At 39.1% G+C, this 24,981-nt stretch overlaps 1 protein-coding gene across 5 annotated transcripts in view; it reads left to right on the forward strand.

Annotated features, from left to right (window-relative positions):
* Window positions 1-24,981, forward strand: part of ADAMTSL1 (ADAMTS like 1) — a 476,605-nt gene that overhangs the window by 266,505 nt on the left and 185,119 nt on the right. The window contains exon 1 of one of the 5 annotated variants that reach the window (XM_040540935.1): window positions 8,107-8,550. The exons of 3 other annotated variants lie outside the window; for them this stretch is intronic. In XM_040540935.1, the coding sequence (XP_040396869.1) occupies window positions 8,494-8,550 (57 nt within the window). In that variant the 5' untranslated portion in view covers window positions 8,107-8,493. Of the gene's footprint in view, window positions 1-8,106; window positions 8,551-24,981 lie in introns of those variants that run through there. One more of the 5 variants, XM_040540937.1, reaches the window with a different exon arrangement.

The following is a 24,981-nucleotide window of genomic DNA, read 5'->3' on the forward strand; positions in this document are numbered from 1 at the left end:
AGTTCTTGTTTGGCTGAGTCAGTTTTAACAGGTAAAAGCCAGTGAGTTTTATTAGTGAATATTCCTTATTTTCCAATGTTCAGAAATTTGTGTCTACTCCAGTAATTGATTTGATTAGAGAATCACATGATTCTTACTCGAGGAGAAGGTTTAATGCTCTTGGTCAAGCTAGTTTTTTTCAACAGACATTTTCTTCAGTGGGTATTTGTAATTGTAGTTTGTATTGTATAGTGCCATGATTGGGTACTTGTTATCTTTGATTGTCATATGAAAGGCTTTCATTTTTGAAGTTCAGATGATATGAGCACACATCAAATTTTGTGAAAAAAAAACAAAGTATAATGCAGACTAAAATTCATGTAAATAAAGAATTTTCCTTCAATTCTTACCTGCTTTAATTTGCAAAACATCCCACTGAGTTCACTTTTATTATTCCTGATCTCTTCCATGAATGAGAGAAGGATTATATCATCTAACCACATGCCTGGCTCAGTGCAAGCTACTCATATATTTACCAGCCATGATGGTTCCTTAAATATTATTACAAAGAAAGTTTTCTGTGAAGATTCAATCTGAGTATGGATTTGAATTATCACTTGCCAGCCCTTATGAGTTCAAACCAGAAGGTCAGTAAATCTCAACAGATGTAAACACGGAAAACAAAAATTATTTCATTTTTCACCTGTTTCTCAGATAGCGAGAAAAATTTCTGCTTTGCTCTAAAGGCAAATACTATCCATCTTATTTCACTGCTTTCCATATTTCTACCATATTGAAACTGTTTAATCCATCAAGTAGAAACTGCTGCTTTTTGCATAGTGAGCTGCCGTGCTGAGAAATTTAATATGGAACACGATAGCCTCCTAGTTATTAACATTATAATTTCTTCCAGTATTTTACTGGTTGCTTATAAATACATTTTTGTTACAATATAATAGTGCATTCATGGTCACGATTGTATACAGGTAGGAGTTGTTCACTTTTCTCAAATATTTGCAAGAAACATAAACAAAAACCATATGTTTCAAATATTTCACTGAATACCTTTTTCCACTTCTGTGCATGTTGTAGCCATTTGAGCCCTGTGGTGTTTCAAAATCCTACTACTTACCCTCATGTTTTATGACATATTCTTATCTTTCTGTACTTTTAAAAGTGTTTTGTGCTCTAAATGAAAGATTTTTTTTCTCAACATTAACCCCCAATTCTTTTCCATCCCTGTGATTGTCACAAGAACAACATTGACTCCAGCTTTTAAACAGATCACTAGGTGCTTTTGCACTATAATCTTTGCTGTTTGATGTCATCTTTCTTAACATGGCCAATATGTTGGCAAGTATTCTCTGAGTGTGACTGAATGGGTGTTCTGTCCACGTGGCATCTTCACTCATGTTTTGATATCCAAAACTCTCTAAGAAAGAAGGGTTTCTTTAATATGGCTCCACTGCTTGAATATCTTGCTGGCTCAACATTTCAAAGAATGCTTTGTGCTGTCCAGGCATTCTCATTAATTGCTGGCGCAAGAGATGGGCCAAAACCCAAAAACTCTGAATCCAACTCCTCTCCTTCCTCCACACCCCTTGCCTTTTGGAAACTTTGGAAAGCTGAATCCAGACACAGAGCTGAGTATTGCAAATTGGCCAAACCCCAACCTCCCCCCACCTTAGGGGTTTTCCAAATCTTAATCCAAAATGTACTGCCTAGTCTTCTTTTTGTCCTCATTTCTTTGCAAGATTCGTAAAAATAGAGTATTATTTCCTTGATGATACTTTGACAGTTTCACCTGATTGATTTTAGGCTTGGTCATGATGGTCTGTCTGCCTATAGAATGTGAATTTTGACAATAAGAAAAAGAAAGTGGAATCGAATCCCATTCACATTTAAAAAGCAAAAAGACGTAAAGAATTACCTATGCTCTACTGCAATATAAAAATAGTACAAGGCAAAACACTTGTAAAAATATTAGAGATTCAAAGGGGTCAAAAAGTATGTGAGCTGTTTGGTTTGGTTTGGTTTTGTAACTTGTAAACCTCCAACTAAATTTCAGCTGGGATGGTTTACAAAAATATAGGCTCCATTCATATAATATCCAAAAGCAACATCACCAACCCCAAGTGTTGCTGTGAAATATCCCTAGAATGGTCAGCTCGATAGCTAAAATAATGAGACTTCTGAAAATTGCATGCAGATCTGTTTGTTTATATCTGGTCTCTGGTATGTGAGTCTAAAGATCCTGCTTTCTGGTTATTTTTTGCCACCAGTAAGCCTAGAAACTTTTTATGAAATGTGAAACTCTTACATATGGACATGACCTCTGAATCTGGTCCTCTGAGGTAAAAACCCAGGAATGACTATGAAACTGGTCATGGATTTCTAACAGTTATCAGCATAGCACAGTTCTCTTGCTTGCTTGACATTCATGGCAAGATGTGGAAGTGCTCTGTTAAGTTCAGGAAAGTGTTCTGCATTCAGTGACAATTTGCTGACATGCTGCTCATAGTAAATGGTTTATTGCCATACATAGTTAAATAGAATTTACTTTAATGTGATTTCTCATAAAAATGATCAACATACCGGTCCATGCAGCAAAGACTACTTGTTTGCACCTTCAGAGGTATTGTACAATTCTGTGCTCTGTCATTGACTTCCTGAAAAAACATGGTCAACCATGGTCACATTAGTTAATCTCCCTGTACCTATGGTATCCTGCTTGTGAAATATAAAAACAGTATTTCCTTTATTTTATGGATTGGTCAGATAATATGATGTGTTACTGCTAGAAACCGTTAGAAAAAGCTGAGATACCATGCTAGCTGGGAGGTAAGAGGCATGAGAAGACTGGAATTAAATAAATTGCACATGCTTCTGAAAGTAAGCTTGAAAAAGAGCACGCAGCAACACAGGAGTAGGGGAATCAGTCTTGTGTGAGGAGGAAAATGTAGAAGACAGAGTCTCACTTTCCAGAAGGAGAGTGTGAGTGAGCCCACTCAGAGATGAACACTGGGATCACTCTCATAACAGGAATCTATTTAGTCTATCCATAAGGAACATGTCCAAAAGCCGAGGAGAGGTATTAGGAGTTTATATATATGGCATCCTGGGAAAAGAATAAGTCTGAGAGAGAAACACTGGAGAAATGGTGGATCTGTGCTTGTCTGTCATACCTGGAATTTTCCAGTAAAACAGAGAGAGGAAGCAATTTTGCTGTTGTAGAATTCCCCTATTTTTTGTTGTGACTCAAATCTTAAGCATGTCAGTTGAAGATGTTTGGCTCATCCACTAAATTACCACAACCTTCCAGTGGAAGAAAAAAAAAAAAATGAATATAGTGTTAAATAGTTACAAAAAGCACGAAAAAAATCTATAAAATTTGATTGTTTGGTGATAAAATTTGATTCATCTGTCAAAGGTTAAAGGTTGCTACTGAAGCACAAGAGGCATCTTTACTAATTCATAAGGTAAATGGTGACAGTATAATAACATGAGGGAGAAGGGTCATTGTAGTATATCACTTCAATGAATGCAGTTAAATTTCTAGAAAGAAACAGTCCTCCTCCATGAATTTATTCCATCTGACACTATGGTTCTACAGAGGAAGCGATTGCCCAGCAGAAAGTTCAAAATATGTTTCAGGCGAAAGTATTTCACGAGTCTGTCTTCTGTCCAGTTAAACAAATCAGATTGAGTGGTGTTAAGTATCATTTGGGTCTTGAGACATCTTCTCACACCAGATGTAGTGGTCAGGGGGGTGCCTGAGTCAGAGAGGTCACAGCCCACTGTTCCCCAGGTGACCTCATTGGACCATACTGCTCTTGGTAGCCAGCCTCTCATAGAGGGCAGAGTCTGGATGAGTCTGAAAGCTAACCTATCTCTCTACTGGCCTTCTAGGTTATGAGTGAGGATGTTCATACTCGTCAGAGCTATATTGTGAGTTTGAATTGTATCTCAGATTAGAGGTCTGGACAAAGATTTAGTATGCATCAGCAGCTTAATCTTTGAAAAAATTGCTTTAGTAATCACAAGCTGTGTATATGGGTGAGCTTCACATTGGCAGTCCAGAATATCTCAGGCCTTATAGCTTTCTTTCATGTCTAGTAATGGCACACATGTATAAATGCAAATCTTCAACTAAAGCACTGGCTCACTCCTACTTCTCATGTTGCATACTTGAAAGCTCCCAGGTTCTCAGAAATCAAACCAGGCTTATAAGAGAAAATCTAATAATAACTGTTAACTAAAAAAAAAGTGAAAAGAAATAAAAAATCCTGGTTGCTACAGACCTGATGGCAAAATAAATAAATAAATAAATAAATAAAAATGTCCGGCCTCCAGGAAGAGACAGGTGGCTTCTGAGTGAAAACGGTAACATATACTCCCCTGGAAGATCAGCTCCAAAGCTGAGTTCACTCTTTCCTGCTATAAAGTATATTGATGTTAACAGTTTTCTCCTGCTTGCACGTGTGTTTTTCAAATTAAGTATAGTTAAATCTGTAGAGCTTAAAATACTGCTTCAGACACCCTTCTTTGCTTCTGCTTTCATTTCATATAATCTGCCATAGGTGTACAGTGCTGATAACCAGTTCTGCTTTTCTCACAAACAGATGAAAACCAATTTCATTTAAACACCTGGCAGAGGTGGAGGAGAAGTGGAGCTATCGGCCACATCAGAAACTGGAAGGGGTAATTTTCAGGGTATGGAGTAGCCCCCTATTACACATTCACTCTCCCCTAAGACAGTGAAGAATTTGTTTGTAACATCAGGGTTTGGGGGTGACATTCATCAAGTCATACCGAAAGCGAACTAGAACTCACTGATCTCCAGCATTGTTCAAAATATAGTTTTGAAATTGATCTTAAGGGAGACAGGACTTCAGCATTAAGATCTTGCTGAGAACAATTTCTGCCTTACTGGTTAAACAAAGCTGGGCACAGTAGGCACCATCCCAATGGCTAACACATCCCTTGAGGTTTCAGCTATTTTTTTTCTACTGCAGGTAGAAGTCTTCAGTGCTCTGAATTCATTTTGGGTGTACAACAGAATGTGGAGATGATAAGGGCATGATGCTTTGCACGTTTCAGTCAATGTTACATTGTATGGGACATATTTTCCTTCTTACTATAGGCTTTATCATTGAATAGCTATGCAATGCAAAAACAAATATCCTCACCCCCAAACTAGTGCACCGTATCTAAAATGACCTTTCAGCAAGGCAAATAATGAACACCATACAAAATATATATATGCAGTATAAGAAAACCCTGAACCTGAACAGCAGGCTATGGAGAAGTGCAACTCCAGAACACTTCCAGGCACTTCATGTCTTAAAAGTCATTTTTCAGTAATCTACACTGTTTTTTCAGTTCATTTTTTTTCAATTAGGAATGATTCAAATGAGCCTTTAAGTAGATGCAACAGCTCTGTAGAAATTGGCAGATATTGGGCATGACTCCTCATTAAAGCTGTATGCAAAAATTTGAGTAGACTTTTCTTTTGGTCTTGATTCATATGAGTTTCCATTCCCTGAATTTAGCTTTGATTTCTAGGTTCAAATATGTGCAGAAAACCCAAGGCCAAACTATTGGAAGTACGATATTCACATGGTTTCATGAAAAAAAATCATGAGGTTTGCATGAGTTTCTTGTGAAAAATAAAACAAAATTCAAGAGGCATTCAGGAATCTGACAGAATATCAGGTCAGGTGAATTTCCTACAACTTAAAGTGCTGTTATGAACATCTTGCTGCTCTGATATTGATTAAACATAATTGAAAAAAAATATATATAGCAAATCCTAATTTTTACATGTCTGAACATTGCAGGCCACATCATTTGGCGACATTAACTTCCTTCGTGTGCCATCATTCCGCATACAAAATGCTCATCAGCTGCAATGGGAGGTCCGTGAGCAGAACAATGGCAAGGCTTTACATCAGATACAAGTAGGCTCCAGTTATTCTAGTTTAGATGACTTAGTTGACTGTTGAGAGTTCTGTACTGATAAGAATCTCCAAAACTTTCTTTTCAAAACCCTACCTTTCCCAAAGTTGAACACTAAATGCCTTAATTCCAGAATTCTGAAATGGGTTTAGGCACTGTTTGTGCAATGTATCCAGTTTAATGCTGGGCAAAGAGAGAAAATATATATGGTTATGAATATGTCCTTCTCAGTTACCATCATCCATCCACTGTAACACATCTAATCATAACTGGAGCAGTTTGGTCCTTACAAGTAAAGCAGTGATCATTTCACCTATTCGATATCACAAACCTTGCTATTCACCATAAAAATCTGGCCTTGAGAACTGGGAATTCCAGGAATTAGCTGTAATTACTTCTCATATGATGTTAGTCTTCTTGGGCCAAGGGAATATAGTAGGGGAGAAAACAGCCAGTGTTGGCTCGGGAGTTGTATGGAAAAAATCAGTTTGTACAACTCTTAGGTTTTGGTTGACACTGCTGGTGAAGCAAAGTGTTTGGGGGTGTATATTTGTTGTTGTTGTTGTTTAGTTTCCTGGGTTTTTCAAAGGCAATCTGAGAAGTCGTAAATTCTGACATGGTGCCATCCAACAGTGGTTTCTCTGCTGCTGAGCTGAGCATGGTGCAATGTGGTCCATCCTTCAGTCTTCCACAGGAAGTGGTCTCTGAATTTTCTGTGGGAATGGATCTGGCCATATAAAGGACTCGCTGATGGTAGAGGACTATTAGTATCCATTTTAAACCTTTTCTCACCCCTGCTGCATTCAGTCCACCTAGCTGGCTTTTCAGTCTTCCACGCTGTGTTTCCTAGCCTGCCAAGTTCAAAGGTCCCCAACCAGGCTGCTGCTGGCCAGAGCAAGCTGAAATCTGTTTCTCCCAGTGTTGCTAATTATCTTTGCTTCTTATTCCAAATTTCTCTCTTCAACCTAATTTCCCAAGCCCAGTTCTGTCTAGTTTCTCTCTTTTCTGTTTGGCCTTCAGATATCTCCGGTATTTATGTTCCTGTTCCTGCCCTGCTAAGCCAGACCCTCTTCTTTCCTCCTGACTTCTCAACATCTGTAAACCTTTTTTCCTCTCAGTTCCTTCCCTCTTCCAAACTTTGTATCTCTCCCCATCTGCTCATCAAGCTTTTCCTCCAGGCTGTTATTCATTTCTACTTATGTGCAGTTCTTTTAAATGGTCTGTGGTCTACACTTGCTCCCTTTTCCTCTATGACCCCAGACCTGATGCCCTTGGCAAAGTTTCCCTCTGCTCTGCTCATTGCTAGCGTATTATTCTCCTCCCCAACACATGTGTACATTATTTTTCTCCTTCACTGTCAGAGCTTACTGAGGTAAAACAGCCAAAAGCTTAGGGAAGAAGAGGATTTCTGCATGCCCATCTGGACCTAGCATGCCCTGCAGCACCATAATCTTCCAACTGCAAGAGAGGTCCAAAACAGCCCCATGTGGGAGAATGCCTATTGCATTGAGAAAGAGTTTCTTGGTTTGCAATTTCTGCTTTAGAAAATAAAAGAGTCAAAAACAAAAAAAAAAAAAAAAAAAAAAAGAGAAAAAAAATGAAAAAAAGCTAGAGACTTCAGGCAGTGCAGGGGCATGGATATGCAAACTGGATGAATCCTGAACAGGGTGAGAGCAAGGATTTGAAACTCCCATCTGTCAAGTTAATACTTCAAAGGCAGAGTTTCCAGCTTTCCTGAGGTGTGTGGATCCTGTCTTTCTGTGCAGAATCTTCTGTCCCATAAGCTCACTTTCCTTCTAATGCAGAATAGAGTGGTTTTTAAATTAACTCCAAAAAGGAAAAAAGTAATGACAGAAAGACTGTCACTCAGTCCTGGTAGAAACATACCTGCTTCCCAATTCGGGATCAGAGTTAGACTCCCTTACTGCTGAACAAATGGAGGAAAAAGAGCTCCAGAGAACAATTTACCTGTAGTAAATACACAATTGCAGTAAAACATATGTTCCCCCTGGCAGATTTCAGCTTTTTCTGATTGGTGCCTTATATGGCATACGTTATACATTGACACAGATTAAATTTCTCTCTTGACTGGAACAATGCATGCTTAGGAGGAGTGCTAGTGACCTAGCAGTATGCCTGAACAGCTCGTGGCAAGTGGTGGAGCAGAGCTCCTGGAGGACGGCTAGCTGAGGGCAGAGCACTCCCTTAGCTGTGCCATTCTGCCTCTCTCCTCCTCCTTCTCCTCCTCCTCTCTCCCTCCGTTTTGTTCCCCTCAGCCTTTGCCTGTTACACTTTCCCCAACCCCTTGGCTTTGTTGTGCTGCACGTCTGATTAGCAGGAGGGGGATTGGCTGCTCGCCGCCTCAGGGAGCGCTTCCCCGCAGCCCACCCCAACCCACCCACCCACCCCTGGGTCAGGAAATGTGAGCAGGGCTGATGGAGGCGGAGAAGCAGGGCTGAAGTTCGCACCAGCGCTGGATGTGACAGCAGGGAGCAGGCAGCGGAGCGCTTCGCAGCTTGCTCGGTTTCCGACTCCAGGTCCCGCACGGACCCAATCATGGAGGGCTGCCGCTGGACTGCTGCTGGCACCCTGCTTCTGGCTTCCCTCCTCCTGGTAAATGCTGTTTCTTTCGCGTAAATGTGCCTCACTTGTAGCTGATACTGTGTCTGCGTGTACATACGCGGGTGGGGATGTTTTTATTCCTTAAGATCACCGATGGAGTTTGTTTTGAACAAATCACGTATACTTTATCTTTGCTAAAGTACTGCAGACTTTGAGGCTTGATATTGCGGGTTGCTGCAGGTAGAGCCAAGAAGTTGGTGTTGGCATCACTTTTATAAATTTGGAGAGCAATGACCTGTGAATGGTGATTTAAATGCTTGGGATTTGGAGAAGTGCTGTTCCGCCCCCTTTAAATCAAACTATAGCACACTGTAATGTTCCTGGAATTTTCTTCCTTCCTTAAAGAGAGAAAAAAAAAAGAAAAAAAAAAAAAAAAAAGGAAAAATATTTTTTGCTGTGCACATGCAGAGAAACCAGGTACAGCATGTACTGAACTTTTTCCTGCAGCCAGCGTAAATGAGCTCTTATTATTGCTGTAACTTGTTAGAGAGACAAGTTTATACCAACTTTTGGAAGATATATTATGTGATATCTGGTATACTTCAAGGCTATAATGTTGATCATTATTGTATGATTTTCTTGCATAATTCCCCTGATTATCCTGATAGGATGCTCCACAGCTGAATGCTGTAGCTCTGCTGTTTGATTGAGACTAAGTGTTTCATTGTGACTCATACTAAATTTTATAGGTGTGTTTGCTATCAGAAAATCTGCAGTGAGAATATTAGTATATACACACTTTTGATACCATAGTGGTCTTGGAATAACTTTTTGTTTTGTTTTGTTTTGTTTTGTTTTGTTTTTTTCTGAACATTTGACTGAACATATCCAAATAGAAAAGAATCTTAAAGAAATAAAATGAACTTTGTAGTTGCTTGCATCTTCCTATTTATTTGTATGAAACAGTCTGTGCTAGTTATTGCAAACTAGTCTTAACACATTTTTAACCACATTTTTAACTACATCTGGACCTAAACTAGTGGGATAACCATATTCCAAATGCTTAATAAAAACAATTGTATGATTTTTTAAAAAAAGCTTTTAGATATTGAATCACTAAATGGCATTTCATTACTGGAAATAAGAAAGCTACCAAGACTGAGATTTAAATTTCCAGTTTGTTTAAAGGTCTATTTTTCTATTTAAAACTTTGAAATCACACAAAATGGCATAAAGTCCAGCATTGGTTCTCTTTCACATATGAAAATGAGAAGTTTATAACCTGATGACTGTAATATACTATGAGCCAATCCTGCAGTACTAATTTAGAGAAGATCAACAGGAGATATGACTCAACAAGACTATGTAAAGACTGTAGGGTTTGGCCCCATATTAAGCTCATACTCATAACATTTATACTTCACTCTGCTGCTTGTGAATTAAGTTCTCAGTCCCTAATTCATGAAAATAAATAGTGTATTCTGCTGCCAGCTATTATGCATTATATTCCATACTATACAAGTTTTTATTTGTATGACTTACCCTGCCTCAAGAGATTTCACACACACACACCTCCCACCAAATCTCTTTGTGGCCTTAAGAATTGTGATGTGAAGCAAGCTTAACTTTCTTTTTTGAATCAGACCATTCTTTTACTCTGTCCACAGTCAGGAAAATCTCTTACTAGCTTTCAGCAGGAGATTAGGTAAACATGCAAGAATTTGACTTCTAGGTTGGATAGAGATAGAGATAAATTTAAGATACCTTGGTCTAAATGTTGCTACTGTAGTTTATTGCGGCATGAATTCATACAGGGTATGGCTCACTGGTGTTTTTGAAAAGAAAAAAAAAATAGGTTCATGACGTGGCTATTAGCCTTATAGGTACCAGCCTCTAATCAAGTAGGTGGTATGAGTTCAGAGCTATGGAAATCTATGTCTGGATTTACGCGTTTCTCTAAACTTGTATGTTTCTAAAACCTCTGTCTTGCCTACACTGGGCAGCATGAGCAGCCTACAGTCATGAAGCACTCCAGTAACACCAGTAGAAGTGTTTGCAGTTTTAAGCACTAGGACTTGTTAACAGCTGCTCACAGGATTAATCTTACAATCATTCATCAAATGCCCTTATATTTTCAGTAAGACACTGTACAGAAGAGTAGTGCTTTTGCTCTTTGATTTGCTTCCTTGCCCCTATAATGACCTTGCATAGCCCAGATACAGTTCCAGCCCATACACACAAAATGCTAAAGGGAAGGACAAGTCCAGCGGCACCATCCACGGCATCCCCTCATTAGCCAGCAGATACAGTCTGCTTCAAGGCAGACCACCTGGAATGGTGTAGTGGTGAGTGTAGCACTCCATCACAGTTCTTAAGCTTCTTCAAAATAAATAATTTTCAGTTGAGTAATAGAAGAGAAGGCTGCTTGATTACGACCTGTGGGGTTTGTACTTTATTTGATAACAGCCCTAGAATTTGCTCCATGCCCAGACATCCAGTTTCCCTCGTATAAATGGCAGTTAGGTACTTTCACAGATACTTTTGAGAATCTGAGCTATAACTCTAGTTGCCTGTCTTGAAAAACTTAGATCAGACTGAAAACAACTTGAAAAGATGGTTTCTCTCTTCCCACACTAAGCAGGTATTTGGAGAATTTTGATCATTGCTCTGTGAACTTTTGCATGCTAAGAAAATATTAGCACACCACTTTTAAGAGAAACAAAAGAGAGCAGGCAATCTGTTCCAAAGATTTCCCTTTCTATTGGTTTAAAAATAACAGTCTAACACAAGCAAATCACAGTTGTCTAACTCAAAGGGAATGTGGCCAAAACCATAACCAACCATTGACATGCGTGTTCATCCAAACTTGAAGTCAAATCACTTCATGTCAGAAGGGCATTTAATCACATTTGCATTTGTTGTTTGCATCTTTTCAGCGGCTTTTTTTAGCTCTCTGGGTTGCTGTTGTGTTATTTACAGAACTAACACTATGAACTGTAATAAAGTACATGTGTATTTTTCTGCAGGATTTCTTTCTTTTGCTGTGCTGATTTGTACATGGAAAATAGTCAAATACAATAGTCCATTCCTTCCAGGCTCTTTGGCATCATATTCTCCTATTATCTTACTGGGTCTGTCTTGGATGACCACAACCACAGTTAGCAGTGGAATGAATATAATGCTTCTTGTTTACATCTGAATGTACAGTGCTTGACAGTTTTTCCTTTCATGTGTAGATAGGTATACCTACTGCAGTATGTCTGCTCATCTGTTTCTACATTTATAGCTGTACAGAGAAGGATTTTCCAGTACAGCGTCCAAAGTGTGCACATCTTTGTGCATAGATATGTCTATGAGAAGACTGGCATATGTCTATGAGAAGTAGGGTAAGGATGCACTGAAATTCATAGCTTAACTATACAAACTCATGATTTATTCATGCAAAAGGGTGGAAATTTTCTCACCATTGTGGTTTATCACCAGTGCCACCATACTCTGGATGATTCATATCTATAAAGGACACAACAGCTTACATGAACATCTAATGCTACTAAGAGTATACATTCATCACTTTCTTCACATTTTAATCTAGAATTTTGTGTTTGGACTTATTTAAGTTACCTCCTCCTTCAGAGTGTTTTTTTTAAGTATATCATTTATTTACTCTTTCTTTACCAAGTGACAAGGCTTCTTGGACTTTGTGTTAGACTGCTTGCAGAAGCTGCACTAAGATCATGTGATAGCATTTTATTTTTCCTTTGGTTTTAAGTGAATAGTAGTTAATGAAGGCTGCTGAGCTGTTGGGCTTCTACATCAGTGTCACTAAAGATAGGTGCAATTTCTTTTAATGACTTTTGCTAGATTCATAGGTCTGGCAAGGAATAATAATGAAACTATGGAACTGAACACCATAGAAGGTCTGAAGATTAGAGTACAGTCACCTGTAGTCATAGATCTGTCATCTGAATAAATTCACATGCTAAAAATTCTCAAGGATCAGTAGTTAATGTGAAGCCTAGGTAGTCTATATGCCCAGATTAATAGTTATTCAGGAGAGGGCTATCAATCTCTGCATAACTGAATTTTCGCTGAAGCAAACCAAAACTGTATCCTTTTTAACTCTGCTGTTAGTTATCCAAATATATCCTCATGGTTTCTGTTATGGGATTGTCTTCTTAAACTTGCAGGCAGTCCTGTTATCTCTATTGCTGATTTTCATAGCTATTTTCTGATGGTTGTAAGAAAAGTCAGAGCTGTACAGGCAGCAATTACATGGATAAAAACTGGGAAACTGCAGGGGGAAAAAAATGTGAAAATGCATTATCCAACAGATGCTGTGGTGTCAGGACAGGGAGAAAGAAAAGAGAAGGGAACCCATTCTAGCCCAAGCTAGGAACAGTTATGAAAGCAGTCTTCTCATGTGGTGGATAGTAACTAATCAAAAGTTGTGAACCATTCAATTTCATCAAAATGCTGTATGTTGGTATGAATTGCAACTTATTCCTAGCTGTTGTACAGGAAGGGTTGACATTTTCCCTTGGCATTGCCATTGTTTCATATCAGCAGATGGGCTGACCAGTTTTGGACTTTGGATGTCTTATAGAACAGGATCATAGAATCATAGAATGGTTTGGGTTGGAAGGGACCTTAAAGATCATCTCATTTCAACCCCCCTGCCATGGCCAGGGACACCTTCTACTACGCCATGTTGCTTGAAGCCCCATCTAACCTGGCCTTGAACACTTTCAGGGATGGGGCATCCACAGCTTCTCTCTGAACAAGCTGTTCCAGTGCCTCACCACCCTCGTCATAAAGAATTCCTTCCTAAAATCTAAAATCAAAATCCTAAAATCTAAAATCTAAATCCTAAAATCTAATCTAAATCTACCTTCTTTTAGTTTAAAGCTATCACCCCTTGTCCTATCACTCCACTCCCTAACAAAGAGTCCCTCCCCAGCTTTCCTTTAGGCCCCCTTTAGGCACTGGAAGGCCGCTATAAGGTCTCCCTAAAGCCCTCTCTTCTCCAGGCTGAACAACCTCAACTCCCTCAGTCTGTCTTCACAGGAGAGGTGCTCCAGCCTTCTGATCTCCTAATCCTTCAGCGTATGTTCAGGAAAACTGGAGAAGGTAAGAGGTACACATTTCATGGAGTGTTGTAAAATCTTTTGTAGCTTCCTGGCCCTGTAGGGTGTTGAGCATAGCCCAGTCATGCTAAATGTTTAGTGCAATATGATCATTCAGATGTCCTTATATCTCAAGAAATGCTTAGGTTTCATCACAGGCCTGAGATTTGCTATCATGTATGCTAAGATTCACTGTACATATTTGGACTTGTATTTTTTTAAAAAAAAAAAATACAAAAGGCTGATATGCAAAAGGGAAATGAAGAGAAGATTGTCTATTGGGGATTATAGATACTAGAACTTTTTTTAAGTTGGTATCACATTTTTAAAGATGACTTTCTCACATGTTTTACTTGTCTTTCAAGATGATTGTATGCAGTGTTTTATCAGTCTCTGTTGAAGGTTCTCCCACAGTTGTATGGAGTCATCAGCATTTAAGTTTTTGCCCATCTTTTTGGAAGTAGCAAATGTTATTCTTAAAATAACTCCTAATATAAATATAAGATTCATAAGCACAGTATCAGATGAAATTTCAGATCGAAATTTTCAGCTATATAAATTAATGTGCCTCTGTTAACTGCGATAATGGTATATTGAATTTCAGATTTTGTACTACAGTCTTTTCACTTCATAACTGCTTTTGTTGTGAGCTTTTTCATGTGGTATTTAAATGTCATGCTTAGGGGCAATTAAAATGTATCCAAAAAACACTGGTCATGAATATCCTTGGGTGAAACCTGAGTGACCATTTTGTCTTATTTTCAACAGAACAACTTTGCTGAGTGTTGTGAGTTTGTTATGGCCTGAGTCTGAATGTACATATTGAAGACTACTGTAGACCAGAACCTTGACTCTGCTTCACTGACAGTGAGATGACACCATATCCAAGATTACTAACTCTCAGTTTATTTCCTTTCTTTTTTTTTCCTTTAAGTGTCTTGATTAGAATTTTATTTCACATGTGAGCAAGTTCTTTTCTTTGCTGCCACAGCCCAACTTCTCCAAATTTCTTGTATAAGTAGATAACATTGTGGTGAAATTGGGAAGCAATATAGGCAGGTTACTGGGGGAGGGAAAGCAGCGAAGGTAGCTTGTGAGATTTATTCTGCTTCCAAGGCAAGCATATGCTGAAATCTTAATAGTTTTGCCACCTGTCAATTATTTGGATATATCTCACAGGAGTGTTCTTTCTTCTATTTGTGCAGAGAAAAAAGTGGTATGCTCCTGATTCTTCAGTGCACTAATTTTCACACTGTTTCCAGTTTCATCTTCACTGCCTTTATGGAATTTCTTCCAGAGCTTCAACCGTCTAGAGGCTGCCCTGAGATTGCTGCCTTTCAGGGACTTCTTTTAGAGCAGGTTCAGCAGGGAGGGTGTAAGGGCTGAGGGAAGGGTGTGTGTGATAACGTAAGATATCCTGAAATAAATTCCAAGAGTGCTCAAGAAATGAGACAGGAAATTATAGGCAATTTATAATAAATTCAAACTGTCCCATAAAATAAATATAACTCATTTTGTTTCCATATGAATGTTCTGTAGGGGTGTCATATTTCCTCTTCTAGCTTTGTTGGATATAATCTCAGTGCCTGTTTGAAGTTTGTTAGTGTATTGTTCAGATCCTGTGATATATCAACAGAAACAGAAATGAAAAGGAATAAACGAAGCAATAAGGTCTCCTACTGTTCTGGTGCTGGCATCAGATTGGTGGTTCATGTATTTATTTATTTGTTTATTTATTTATTTGCTTACTTACTTACTTACTTACTAACTTACTTAAATCCCTGTATTTTTTTCAGTCTGGACTGTTAAAAGCATCTGTCGTAGAGGGCTAATATAATTGCCCTTAACAAGCCCATGGCTGTCTTTTCTTTTTCATTTTGGTGTGTGGATGGATTATGATTGCGGACGTGTTTTGGATATGACATTTTCATAGTTCCTGTTTAAAAAAGAGAGTGGGGGATTTTCAAGTTACTGTGGTATCAACAATGTGTTCCTTAAAGGTGTATCCAGGGCCACATTTTAAAGATGAAAGTTCTGAAGGGGGGTTTGAGGATGTAATTCAATAGAAATTTTTGAATCTAGAAACTTAAGCATCCCCTGCTTGAGTTGTAAGACTCTGCTCTGGTGCTCCAAGCTTGAGCAGTCTTGGTCTGTAATGAGTTCAACCACATATCAGTGCTGGTGAGCAGCAGGGCAAAAGGGAGTGGTTTACCACATCTTACCAGAGATGAAGACTGGCAGGGGGGGAATGCCACAGCCTCTTCTGTGCAGCATGCTGGCTCCAAAATGTGGATGTGTCTTTCTTTTTATTTGGTGAGAGGAAAGAAAACATTTTTTTCATTATGTGTGATATGAGAGGCCAGTATGACAGCAGCAACAGCTTATAACCTGGCAGTCTTTACATCTTTGTAACAATTTAAAATAATGAAAAAAAAAATCTGGTACTCTGAGAAAATTCATGCATGTTGGTACTACAAACTCTTAAAAACTAAGTGCATTTATCTTTAAAGAAACATCTACATTAGTTTGAAATCAATTGCTAGTGATTAAGAGAGAATAAATATGTTAGATGATACCTAAGATTTACAATTAATTCCTAAAGATCCTGTGAGCTTTCTTTACCTGTCTTCCCTTTTTTTTGTTGTGACAATGACATGAGATCTTGAGCTTTCCACATAATTTCTGGTTTCCTTCCTTCCTTCCTTCCTTCCTTCCTTCCTTCCTTCCTTCCTTCCTTCCTTCCTTCCTTCCTTTTTCCCTTCCTCTTCTTTCTCCCTCTCTTTTACTCTCTCTTCTTTTACATAAACATTTACCTTTCAGTTTTCCTGCCTCCACTGAGGTTCAATGTTTCAACCCCTTATATGGCCTCTTGTTGTGAAAATAAACACATACACAGCTCCATGAGGTAACTGAGTGAGATGGCAGACCATCAGAAGGAGAGGAGGCTTCATTTATTTTGAATAAACCTCATAATTGTGGGTGTTTATCTGAAATTACACAAGCCCTTGGAGAGTTCTCCTCCCTTCCATGAAATGCCTCTTGACCAGAGAGTGCCATCTTCTCTCATAACCCATGGCAACTTGTCTTACTGCTCCCACCTGCTGCAGGGGAGGCTGAGCCACCCTGGGGCTGACAGGCCTTTTTCCTTCTAGGTTAACATGACAGGGTCTTCTAGCTTGGACTTTCAGAACCAGATTTTCTCAATCCAATCCACGTGGGGGTTGATGCATATAAAAGGAGTCACGGTTAGCTGTTGTGGCATGTGCAGAGATTTACTCTGGATGAATATCTGAAGCCTAAAGTCAGTTTACTCAGCCAAAGGCAAATGGCTAATACACACTTATGCAACATGTTACCCTGACTCTTTGGGGGAGACAATGTTTCACCAATGGAAATGGGGCTGTCTGCCACGTGTGGACCTTTTTTTTTCTTTTTGAGGCCAAAAGACACAGCCAAGCCAGCGTACAGCTTTCATGTCTCGCCACTTAGAAAACATGTAGCAGGCATTGTCACAGACAACAGTTTTTCTTTTCTTTCTTTTCCTTTCTGTGTACCCCTCTCAGCTCCTTCCCCACCCCCAGTCCTTCCTACGTGGAAGGCAAACCCAAAGTCCTCGAGTGCAAGATGTACTTTTGAACCCATGCTGTTGGGTGGGTTCCGAATTCTGGAAAGTGATTTCACCCACCCTGCGTCTGAAACAGTCCTAGCCCCAAAAACTGCTCTGAGTCAATTAGGCGACAAGTCTGAGGTTGAGCCAGCTTGGACCTGCTCTGTATTGGATCACCCATGCCTGGTGTTTACACCAGCACAGCAGGATTTAAATACAACAGAGTGTTGTAACTTGGGTCTGTGAAAGCAAGAGAGAGCTCTTGTATTCTCATTGCTCCCCTGGTGTACATTTTCATATGGGTAACTGCAGTGAGAGATAGGACTGATCTGAGTTTTACAAGGCACCGTTATAAAATGTTATAGGGAGCGCAGCGTGCAGCGTGTTGAAGTGATATGGTGTCAGCTCCATCCTCTGCCAGCAACCCCCCTGGCTGGCTGCTGCCCTTTTTGAAGAAATGAGCTCATGTTTGGCACATTTCTCCTGGGATACAACTTCCAGTCCAGCCTTGGGAATGGCTGTTTAGTTCTTAATGTACTGACATAACTGTTTATCCTTTCTTCCCTTTTTTGTTGCAGACTAGAAGCTGTGTACTCCCTATTATGGGTCATGAGGATACATTTTAAAAGACTATATGTACAGCTATATGACTTGCTTGAGGGCAGGAGGAATCCCATGGGACAATGGCAATAGCATTGGCAATGCTTTTGTCCTTCAGAGAACACTTGATGCCCACAGCTAATGACTGTCATAGGGTGCAAATGAGTACAATACTGAGATTACAGGCATTCTGTTTTCAGGAGATCAGAGTTCATTGTGACACTGTGTCTCCTTATTACTTATGAAATAACCATGTCAGGTCATATATAGTTATTTCCACCTACCTGAACCTCTGCCTTCCTGTGCAAAAGGAAAAAGGTGCCATCAATTTCCCTTTTTCTGTTCCCACAGTAATAAGCCTGCCCTGCACAGCTATGATGTTTAAGAGAAGACAAAAAGGAACAAAACGGACTACCACAGCAAATTTTTACTTATGTCCCTGGGAACTGAGCTAGCAGTTTGTCTATTGGGTGTCTTCCCCCAGAGTAAAGAAAAATTGTCCATCTATAGCTCTTCACCTTGACTCTGCTCGCAGGAGCAGAATAAATGTTGAAAAATTTAAAGAGGATCTTAGAGAGATTTCCTGTTCTTGCCTTCTCATCAAGGTGTCTTACCCCATTTATTCTAAGTGATAGATGATTTAGATCCTGAAGAAAGGGTAAATTAAAAACAACACAGAAAAAGATTAGGATTTTTTTGTTTTGTTTACTCCTTTTCAAAAGGCTGGGAAAAAAAAAAAATCCTGGCCCATTTGTCTGTAGTACCAAGTTCTAAGCATAAAGTAATTATCCAAAGTACAGGATATGCCCTCATGCACGCGTGCATCTTTGCTAGTGCCTTCCTTGGGGCATGGAGTCACTCAGATCTAGAGTTTTCTGTGCCGGGGATTTTCCACAGGAAATATTCTCATGATCCTCTCACAGGCCTTTTGCCTGGTCTTGCAACTTCAAAGGAGGCAAAAATTCCTCAGTTAATTTCCAAGACTGGAAGCCAGGGGCAAGTGAGCTGGTACTCTGCTCACAGCTCCACACCGGACCAGAGAGAGCTGCTGCGCTTCAGGAGCAGAGGAGACAGTGTAGGATACCCACTTACACCTCAAAAGCTCCGATGTTTATTGCAGCTACTTTTCTTTCCAGGTTGCTTACCAGAGAATACAATATTTTAGTAGGAGTTTGAACATGCATCCTTTTTATTTGGTTATAGGAAACAGCGTGCAGTTAATCATAGGAGCAATTGCAGCCATGGTCACTCAGCATCTCAGGTGCAGCAGACAGCTCTGGCAGCCTGGGCAGAAGGGAATTTGTTCTTTTCATCTTTTAACATCTGTGAGAGCAAAATTCCCTTTCCTTTAGTAAGGATGTCTGATGGGTAGGCAGGTTTTTCTGGCTTGTGTGGTCCTCCCTCAGGGTGGCTGGCTGGCAGTTCTGGTGGGTGAAGTCATCTTTACATGGAATATGATGAGGACAACAGGAACACAAACTATCTATCACACCAGCTGAGCAACGTTCATTCACCCTGACCCTGAAGCAGCCCTCTTGGTAAAAGAAAATAGGTCACCATTCATTCCTATTCCATCTCTGGATATGCTGCTAAGGCTATTGGGTGAATATTACCATGGTGAGTCCTGGTGCTTCCAGGGAATTATTCTCCTCACAAGATAAGGCTTATTTTGGTAAGACCTTTCTTCAGCATAGTAATGGAAGAGCTGATGTGCTTCAGACATACAGTACTGTTTAAAGTGATGTGCAACTTCATGCCTAGATACATTAAAAATAATTTTTTGTGCACTGCAAACTGGACATGTCTAGATATTTTACTCATGACTTTTCCAAGAGAATAGCTCAGGAAAGTTTCCATAGCTAGTCAGAAAAGTCTTGCATGTTAACATTTTGTTTGACAGTAAATACCAGTAATAATTCAACTGGCCATGATTTTTTTCTGTCTTGCCTTCCTTTAAAAGACAGAAATTTCCAAGCAGTTTCCTATCTGAACTGTAATCCATCCATTACCTTGGATGGAATGCAACAAAGATATGCAACACCGTGCAAATGAAATCTTACAAACCATATATTTACATTGTTTGAAGTTTTGAAATGTTTCCTAAAAAGGGATAAGGGACTTGTCTTCTGCTGTTACACACCTAGATAAGTGCCGAGAGCACTAGATAAGTGGTTCGATACAAACAGCATTTCAGTACACTGTGAAGTACCTCAGTATATCAGTTTCACCTCAGTGACAATTTAACATCAAAGGATGATCAAGGATTACTCAAAAGAGGGAGAATGTACGGTTTGGAAAGAATTCATACTGGGATGTATTTGGATGTATCTGAAAAGGAAGGGCAGAAAGCCCACATAATAGGGAAAATACCTTTTTTTTCTTTTTTTTTTTTTTTTTTTGGTCTCTAGTATCATTTTCACAGTAGCAAAAGACAAGTTAGGCAATGGCCTCAGAGGAGCCTTGCATATTGTCACTGACAGTTCATCATACCCCTAAACAGTGGGGATATGATAAGAACCAGATGATCTAAATTTCTTAACCAAACCCAGTGGTGCATATCATCTGGGAAATAACTGTGGCTTAAACTCTATATCACTGCCTTAGTCCAACAACAGGTTAACTGCAGTTTTCACTATCTATGTTGCAGTTTAATCTAGGAAGCATACTGGTTGCTTGAAAAATATGACTTTAGCAGCATTTTGCTGAAGGAGGAGGCAGATTGGAATCCTTCGTAACTGAGGAGCAATGAAACAACATGATCTGCATTTATATGCACTCCTCTCTGTGTGACACTGACAAATAGTTGGATTCTGTAGGGATACTCCAGTTCCAAACAAAATTTTAAATTAAATTCCAGTATGCAGCTAAGAGATTTATTTTCTTAAGGCTGAACCGCTTTTATAGGTATCAGGATATGAACAGAGGTTTTGCTACTTTTCATGTTTCTCCCTCTGTGCACCCACACACATGTGTACACACATGCTCTTAGAAGAAATATGGTTTTCTCATCAGGGATGCAGCTCCTGGATGGCCAGGCAGCTGTTGTGATTTAAGGATGTGTGACACTTGTTGTGTTTTTCACATACTATTCCAGATGGTTTAAATGATTTCTGTGTGCTGTGTGTTAGTGGAGAGGGTAGGAAAGGACCATTATTCAGCTCAGAGTCTGAATACAATATGTATGCTTGACAACTCTTTAATAAATTCAGAAATTACTGTTAACCACTGATACTGTATTTTATTATTTATTTTTTTACTATAAAATTGGATACAATTCTTTTAGGCTTACTTGATTATATCAGACTATTTCTGTTTATATTCTAAAAATCTCTTTGTTCAGCTCATAGTTTAACCCCCCCCCCCCTTGTTTTTTTTGTAAGCATTTTCAACAGCATGCCTGATCCACTAACAGTGAGTTCATTTTTTTCATCCTTTCATTTTGTACACATGATTCTTCATGCTTTCTTGTCCAAAAGCATAGTGTTCTTTCTCTTTCTCCCTAGAGAACTCCTTGGGCATCCTCAAGCCCCCTTTCCCCTGCAGCTGCTCTGTTGGGTGGTAGCTGCAGGATCACCCTCAGGTTAAGTGTGTATTAGGGTAATGAGGTATAAAGAGCAAGCTAATTTTGATTAGTGCTAGCAGACTTCTTTGTTTTATGTAGGTCGTTTATAAGCAAATTGCCTTCAGTGGGTGACATTTCTACCATTGATGATGTAGGCATCAGAACAAAGTGGTGGGTACATCTTGGGAAGCTGAGGCTGAGATCCACCTAGGATGGACAGAAAAAGGAAGGAAGCTGTTTATGTATCAGTAGTAGGGTATAGCAGACTGGATGAGCATTTGCATTCTGCTCCTTTGGTGCATGCTGACATTTAGAGAAGTACTAACCTGGGGTACTTCTGGCATGGATAAAAGACATGTAAGAGGGAAGTGTTAGTTAAAGCAAGCTTTGGCTGGTGGTTACATTGCTCCTGGCAGCTTTAGAGGCATGTACCTTCCTCTGCTTTTTTTTTTTTTCCTTTCCCCATTTTTTTCCTCTGCTTGCCCTTTATGGTAAGAGCTTTAGGGCTTTTAGGAGTACTGTAGCAGTTCTTGTAGTACAGAGAAGTGATATGTTCTTGACTATCATCATGAACATTTTTAATGTAAATTCTTCAGTTTAGTTAACTTTGTTGAAAGTGGGTAGAAACTATTAATTAGTTGTATAAACTACTTCTGAAAAGTCTGTGCTTAACAGTGTGTCCTTAGCTGGTAATGGTATATATTCTTTAAGCCTGCAGTAGATCCATAATCTTCTTCAGATTTAAAATGGCTTTTCAGGCATTGCTAGAATTTCAGGCTCAGTCTTAACTGTGTAGTTCACAGGAGGAAAAACCACTTCTACTTTCTTTAACATTAAACATGGATTGAGTTGAAATGAATTATGTTTATTCCACTTGTTAAAAGAAAACTTGGAGCCTGTTCCAGCTTGTGATCACATGGTTTCTGGGAATATATAGGTCTTATAACAAATCTTGGAATGCAAATAACAGGCACATGGCTCTCCTCTGGGTGGGAGTACAATTTATTTCAGAAAAATTTGGACCTTTAGAATGTCTAGCTGTGCTGATGCTTATAATTTGTGATGAGGTAAGACTACTTGGTTCATGCAGCTTTACCTTGCAATGCTTTTTAATTATGTCTTTGACTGGGTTTTCAACTAATGCTAAGCGATCAGGGCAAGAACTCATTTTCAGTTTGAAGATATTCAGTTCCTTCTAAACTAAAAATATAGATATGCATTTTCTTCTTAGCAGACTAAAAGTGCAAACAGAAATTGTCATTTAAAAATACACTTTAGGAAACAGCTGAAAGAAACTCAGTAAATTGGCATGTTGCTCTTCTTGTCTCACATGTAAATGTTAATGAGATTGTATCTAGATGATGGATCACATCTGTAAAACTGTTGCATATGTGATCTTCTGCAGCTGTGAGGATCAGCCACATTCTGAATTTGATCACTTATTTTACCTTAAATTTTATATTTCCCTTTGCGATTATTGTGTTGAAATCATGTTGCATTTCAATAAAGGTAAGATAAACTGAGTGTCAAATCATTGTTGTATACTCATGAAGACAAATCAAGTATTATCTGTCACAGAATAAATTAATTCAGGCTTTTTTTTCCTATCAGTAGATCCAAAGCAAAATTACCTCATACTGAATGTTACAGCAATGTAAAACTGGTTCAATTACATATCTAAACTATCTTCCAAAAGCTGTCCTGCAGAAGGAAGTACTGCATGTGTTTAAAATGCCATTACAAACTGCGTGCCATTAAGCAAACTGAGAATGGAGGCTGGTCACAACACAGAATCATCAAGTTATTCAGCACAGCTGGTAAGGTCTGCTTGGCAAAATTGCAAAAATGGGGCAGCAGGATCAGAGTGGAGGTACTTCAGCAGAGCTGCTGGAGGAAAGCTTGCCTTTTGCCTGTTTAACTTCCTTCTCATTCACAGGATTTATTTGATTACTAAATAAAAATAAATAAAAAAAAATCTTTAAGAATTGTGCTGGTTCCCATTTTCAATCTATCTTTTAATGTTCAATGTGTCTTTAAAGTTCTGCTCCTGAATCTCTGTAGTTTGTTTGGTAGTCTCAACCTCAGCATGCTTTCAACCAGATCCTAAAGGATTCAAAAGGGTTGGCCTTCTTTGTGTGAGAAGTCCAAAAGGACTGTATGTATGTGGCATTTGCATATCTGCCTGTTAACGTGCATAATCTGGTTTTAAAAAGGAGCATCCATGCCTTTGAAGGGCAAATGAGCATTAATGTGAGGAGTGCAGCAGACATTTATTGTGAAATGCCATGAAGTTCCAGTTGGGTGGACAGTCTGGTGTGCTGCTTTGCTGGCATCTCGCACGTGACCCTTGCCACTCGCTGAACTCATCGCGTCAAAAGAAATAGCTATACTTGGTGTTTTGTGGGGAGGATCTGTGCCTTGATGAAAGAAACAATGCCAAGAGAGGGAATGAAGAGAAAGTAGCCAGACATGTGTCCTACACATCTTAATTTTCTTTCCTTTAAACTATTTAACCATAAAAGTTTGCTAATTTGGCACACGGTCTGAGCTCACTTAATGCAGGTTTAACATGATCAGTTTTCATTTAGTTACTCCTAATTTATTGTGCCAGTGTATCTGAGAGTAGTATCAGGCTTTTGGAATTAATATAACAATATAATTACTCTGTCAACCTGAGTAAGCTAAGTACTGATCTGTGAGCTAATGACTCACTTCAGGGCAGAGGACTCCCAGGGGACTATACAAACAGCACTGGCAATGTTTTTATTCTTCAGATGGATGGAATTAATGACTGTCAGAAGGTGCAAATGTGTACAACACTGAGATTACTGGCTTTCTGTTTACAGGAGAAAAGAATTCAGTGTGAGACTTTGGCCTCATTACTGAGCTGAGCATAGAGACAGCTAATTAGAGCCACAGGCTTCCACTTCAGTTAGTCTTATGCCTGGCTGTTTATTCAGCATCGTAGGTGAAACTAGTGAGTGTACTGCAATGACCTTGCAAAGTTTTGCAGGATTGAATGATTTCCACATTGGAAAATTCTCTCAGTGTTAATGGTTAGACTGTATAATGCATTCTTGGCTCCTAAAAATAAACAAAATGGTTAACCTCTTGATAGATCCGAATTAACACACGTTTCATATTGTAATATGTCAGACATAGTCCTTTGCTCTGCAGACACAGAGTGTTCAGTTTTGTATCTCAGCTGTGTGTGATAAATTCAGTATCTTCATTAAACAGGTATATACTGAAACTGCTCAGATTTCATTACAAAACTTCTACACAAGTTCAGTGAAGATGAAATGATTTCAGTGTTGAGCTGCTTTATCTCAAATAATACCTCAGCGTTGACAGCTAATGTTGATGCCTCTAACAAGGGCTAGCAATGATATTTGGTGTTTTTTCTCTGGTGAAAATATACAACCAAAGCTTCCCTTTTATTCTTCTCTTGTCTCCTCATTTATTCCAAGTACAAGTAGAAATGCAGTATTCAATGGGTGATTACCCACAGCCACATTTTGATTGAGCACATTTCCTGGTCCCCATCAAGCATAGGTATTTTCCATGCACCTTTGTATGTTTCTGTGTGT

The sequence above is a fragment of the Cygnus olor genome, chromosome Z (assembly GCF_009769625.2).
Source record: "Cygnus olor isolate bCygOlo1 chromosome Z, bCygOlo1.pri.v2, whole genome shotgun sequence".
Classification (NCBI taxonomy): Eukaryota; Metazoa; Chordata; class Aves; order Anseriformes; family Anatidae; genus Cygnus; species Cygnus olor.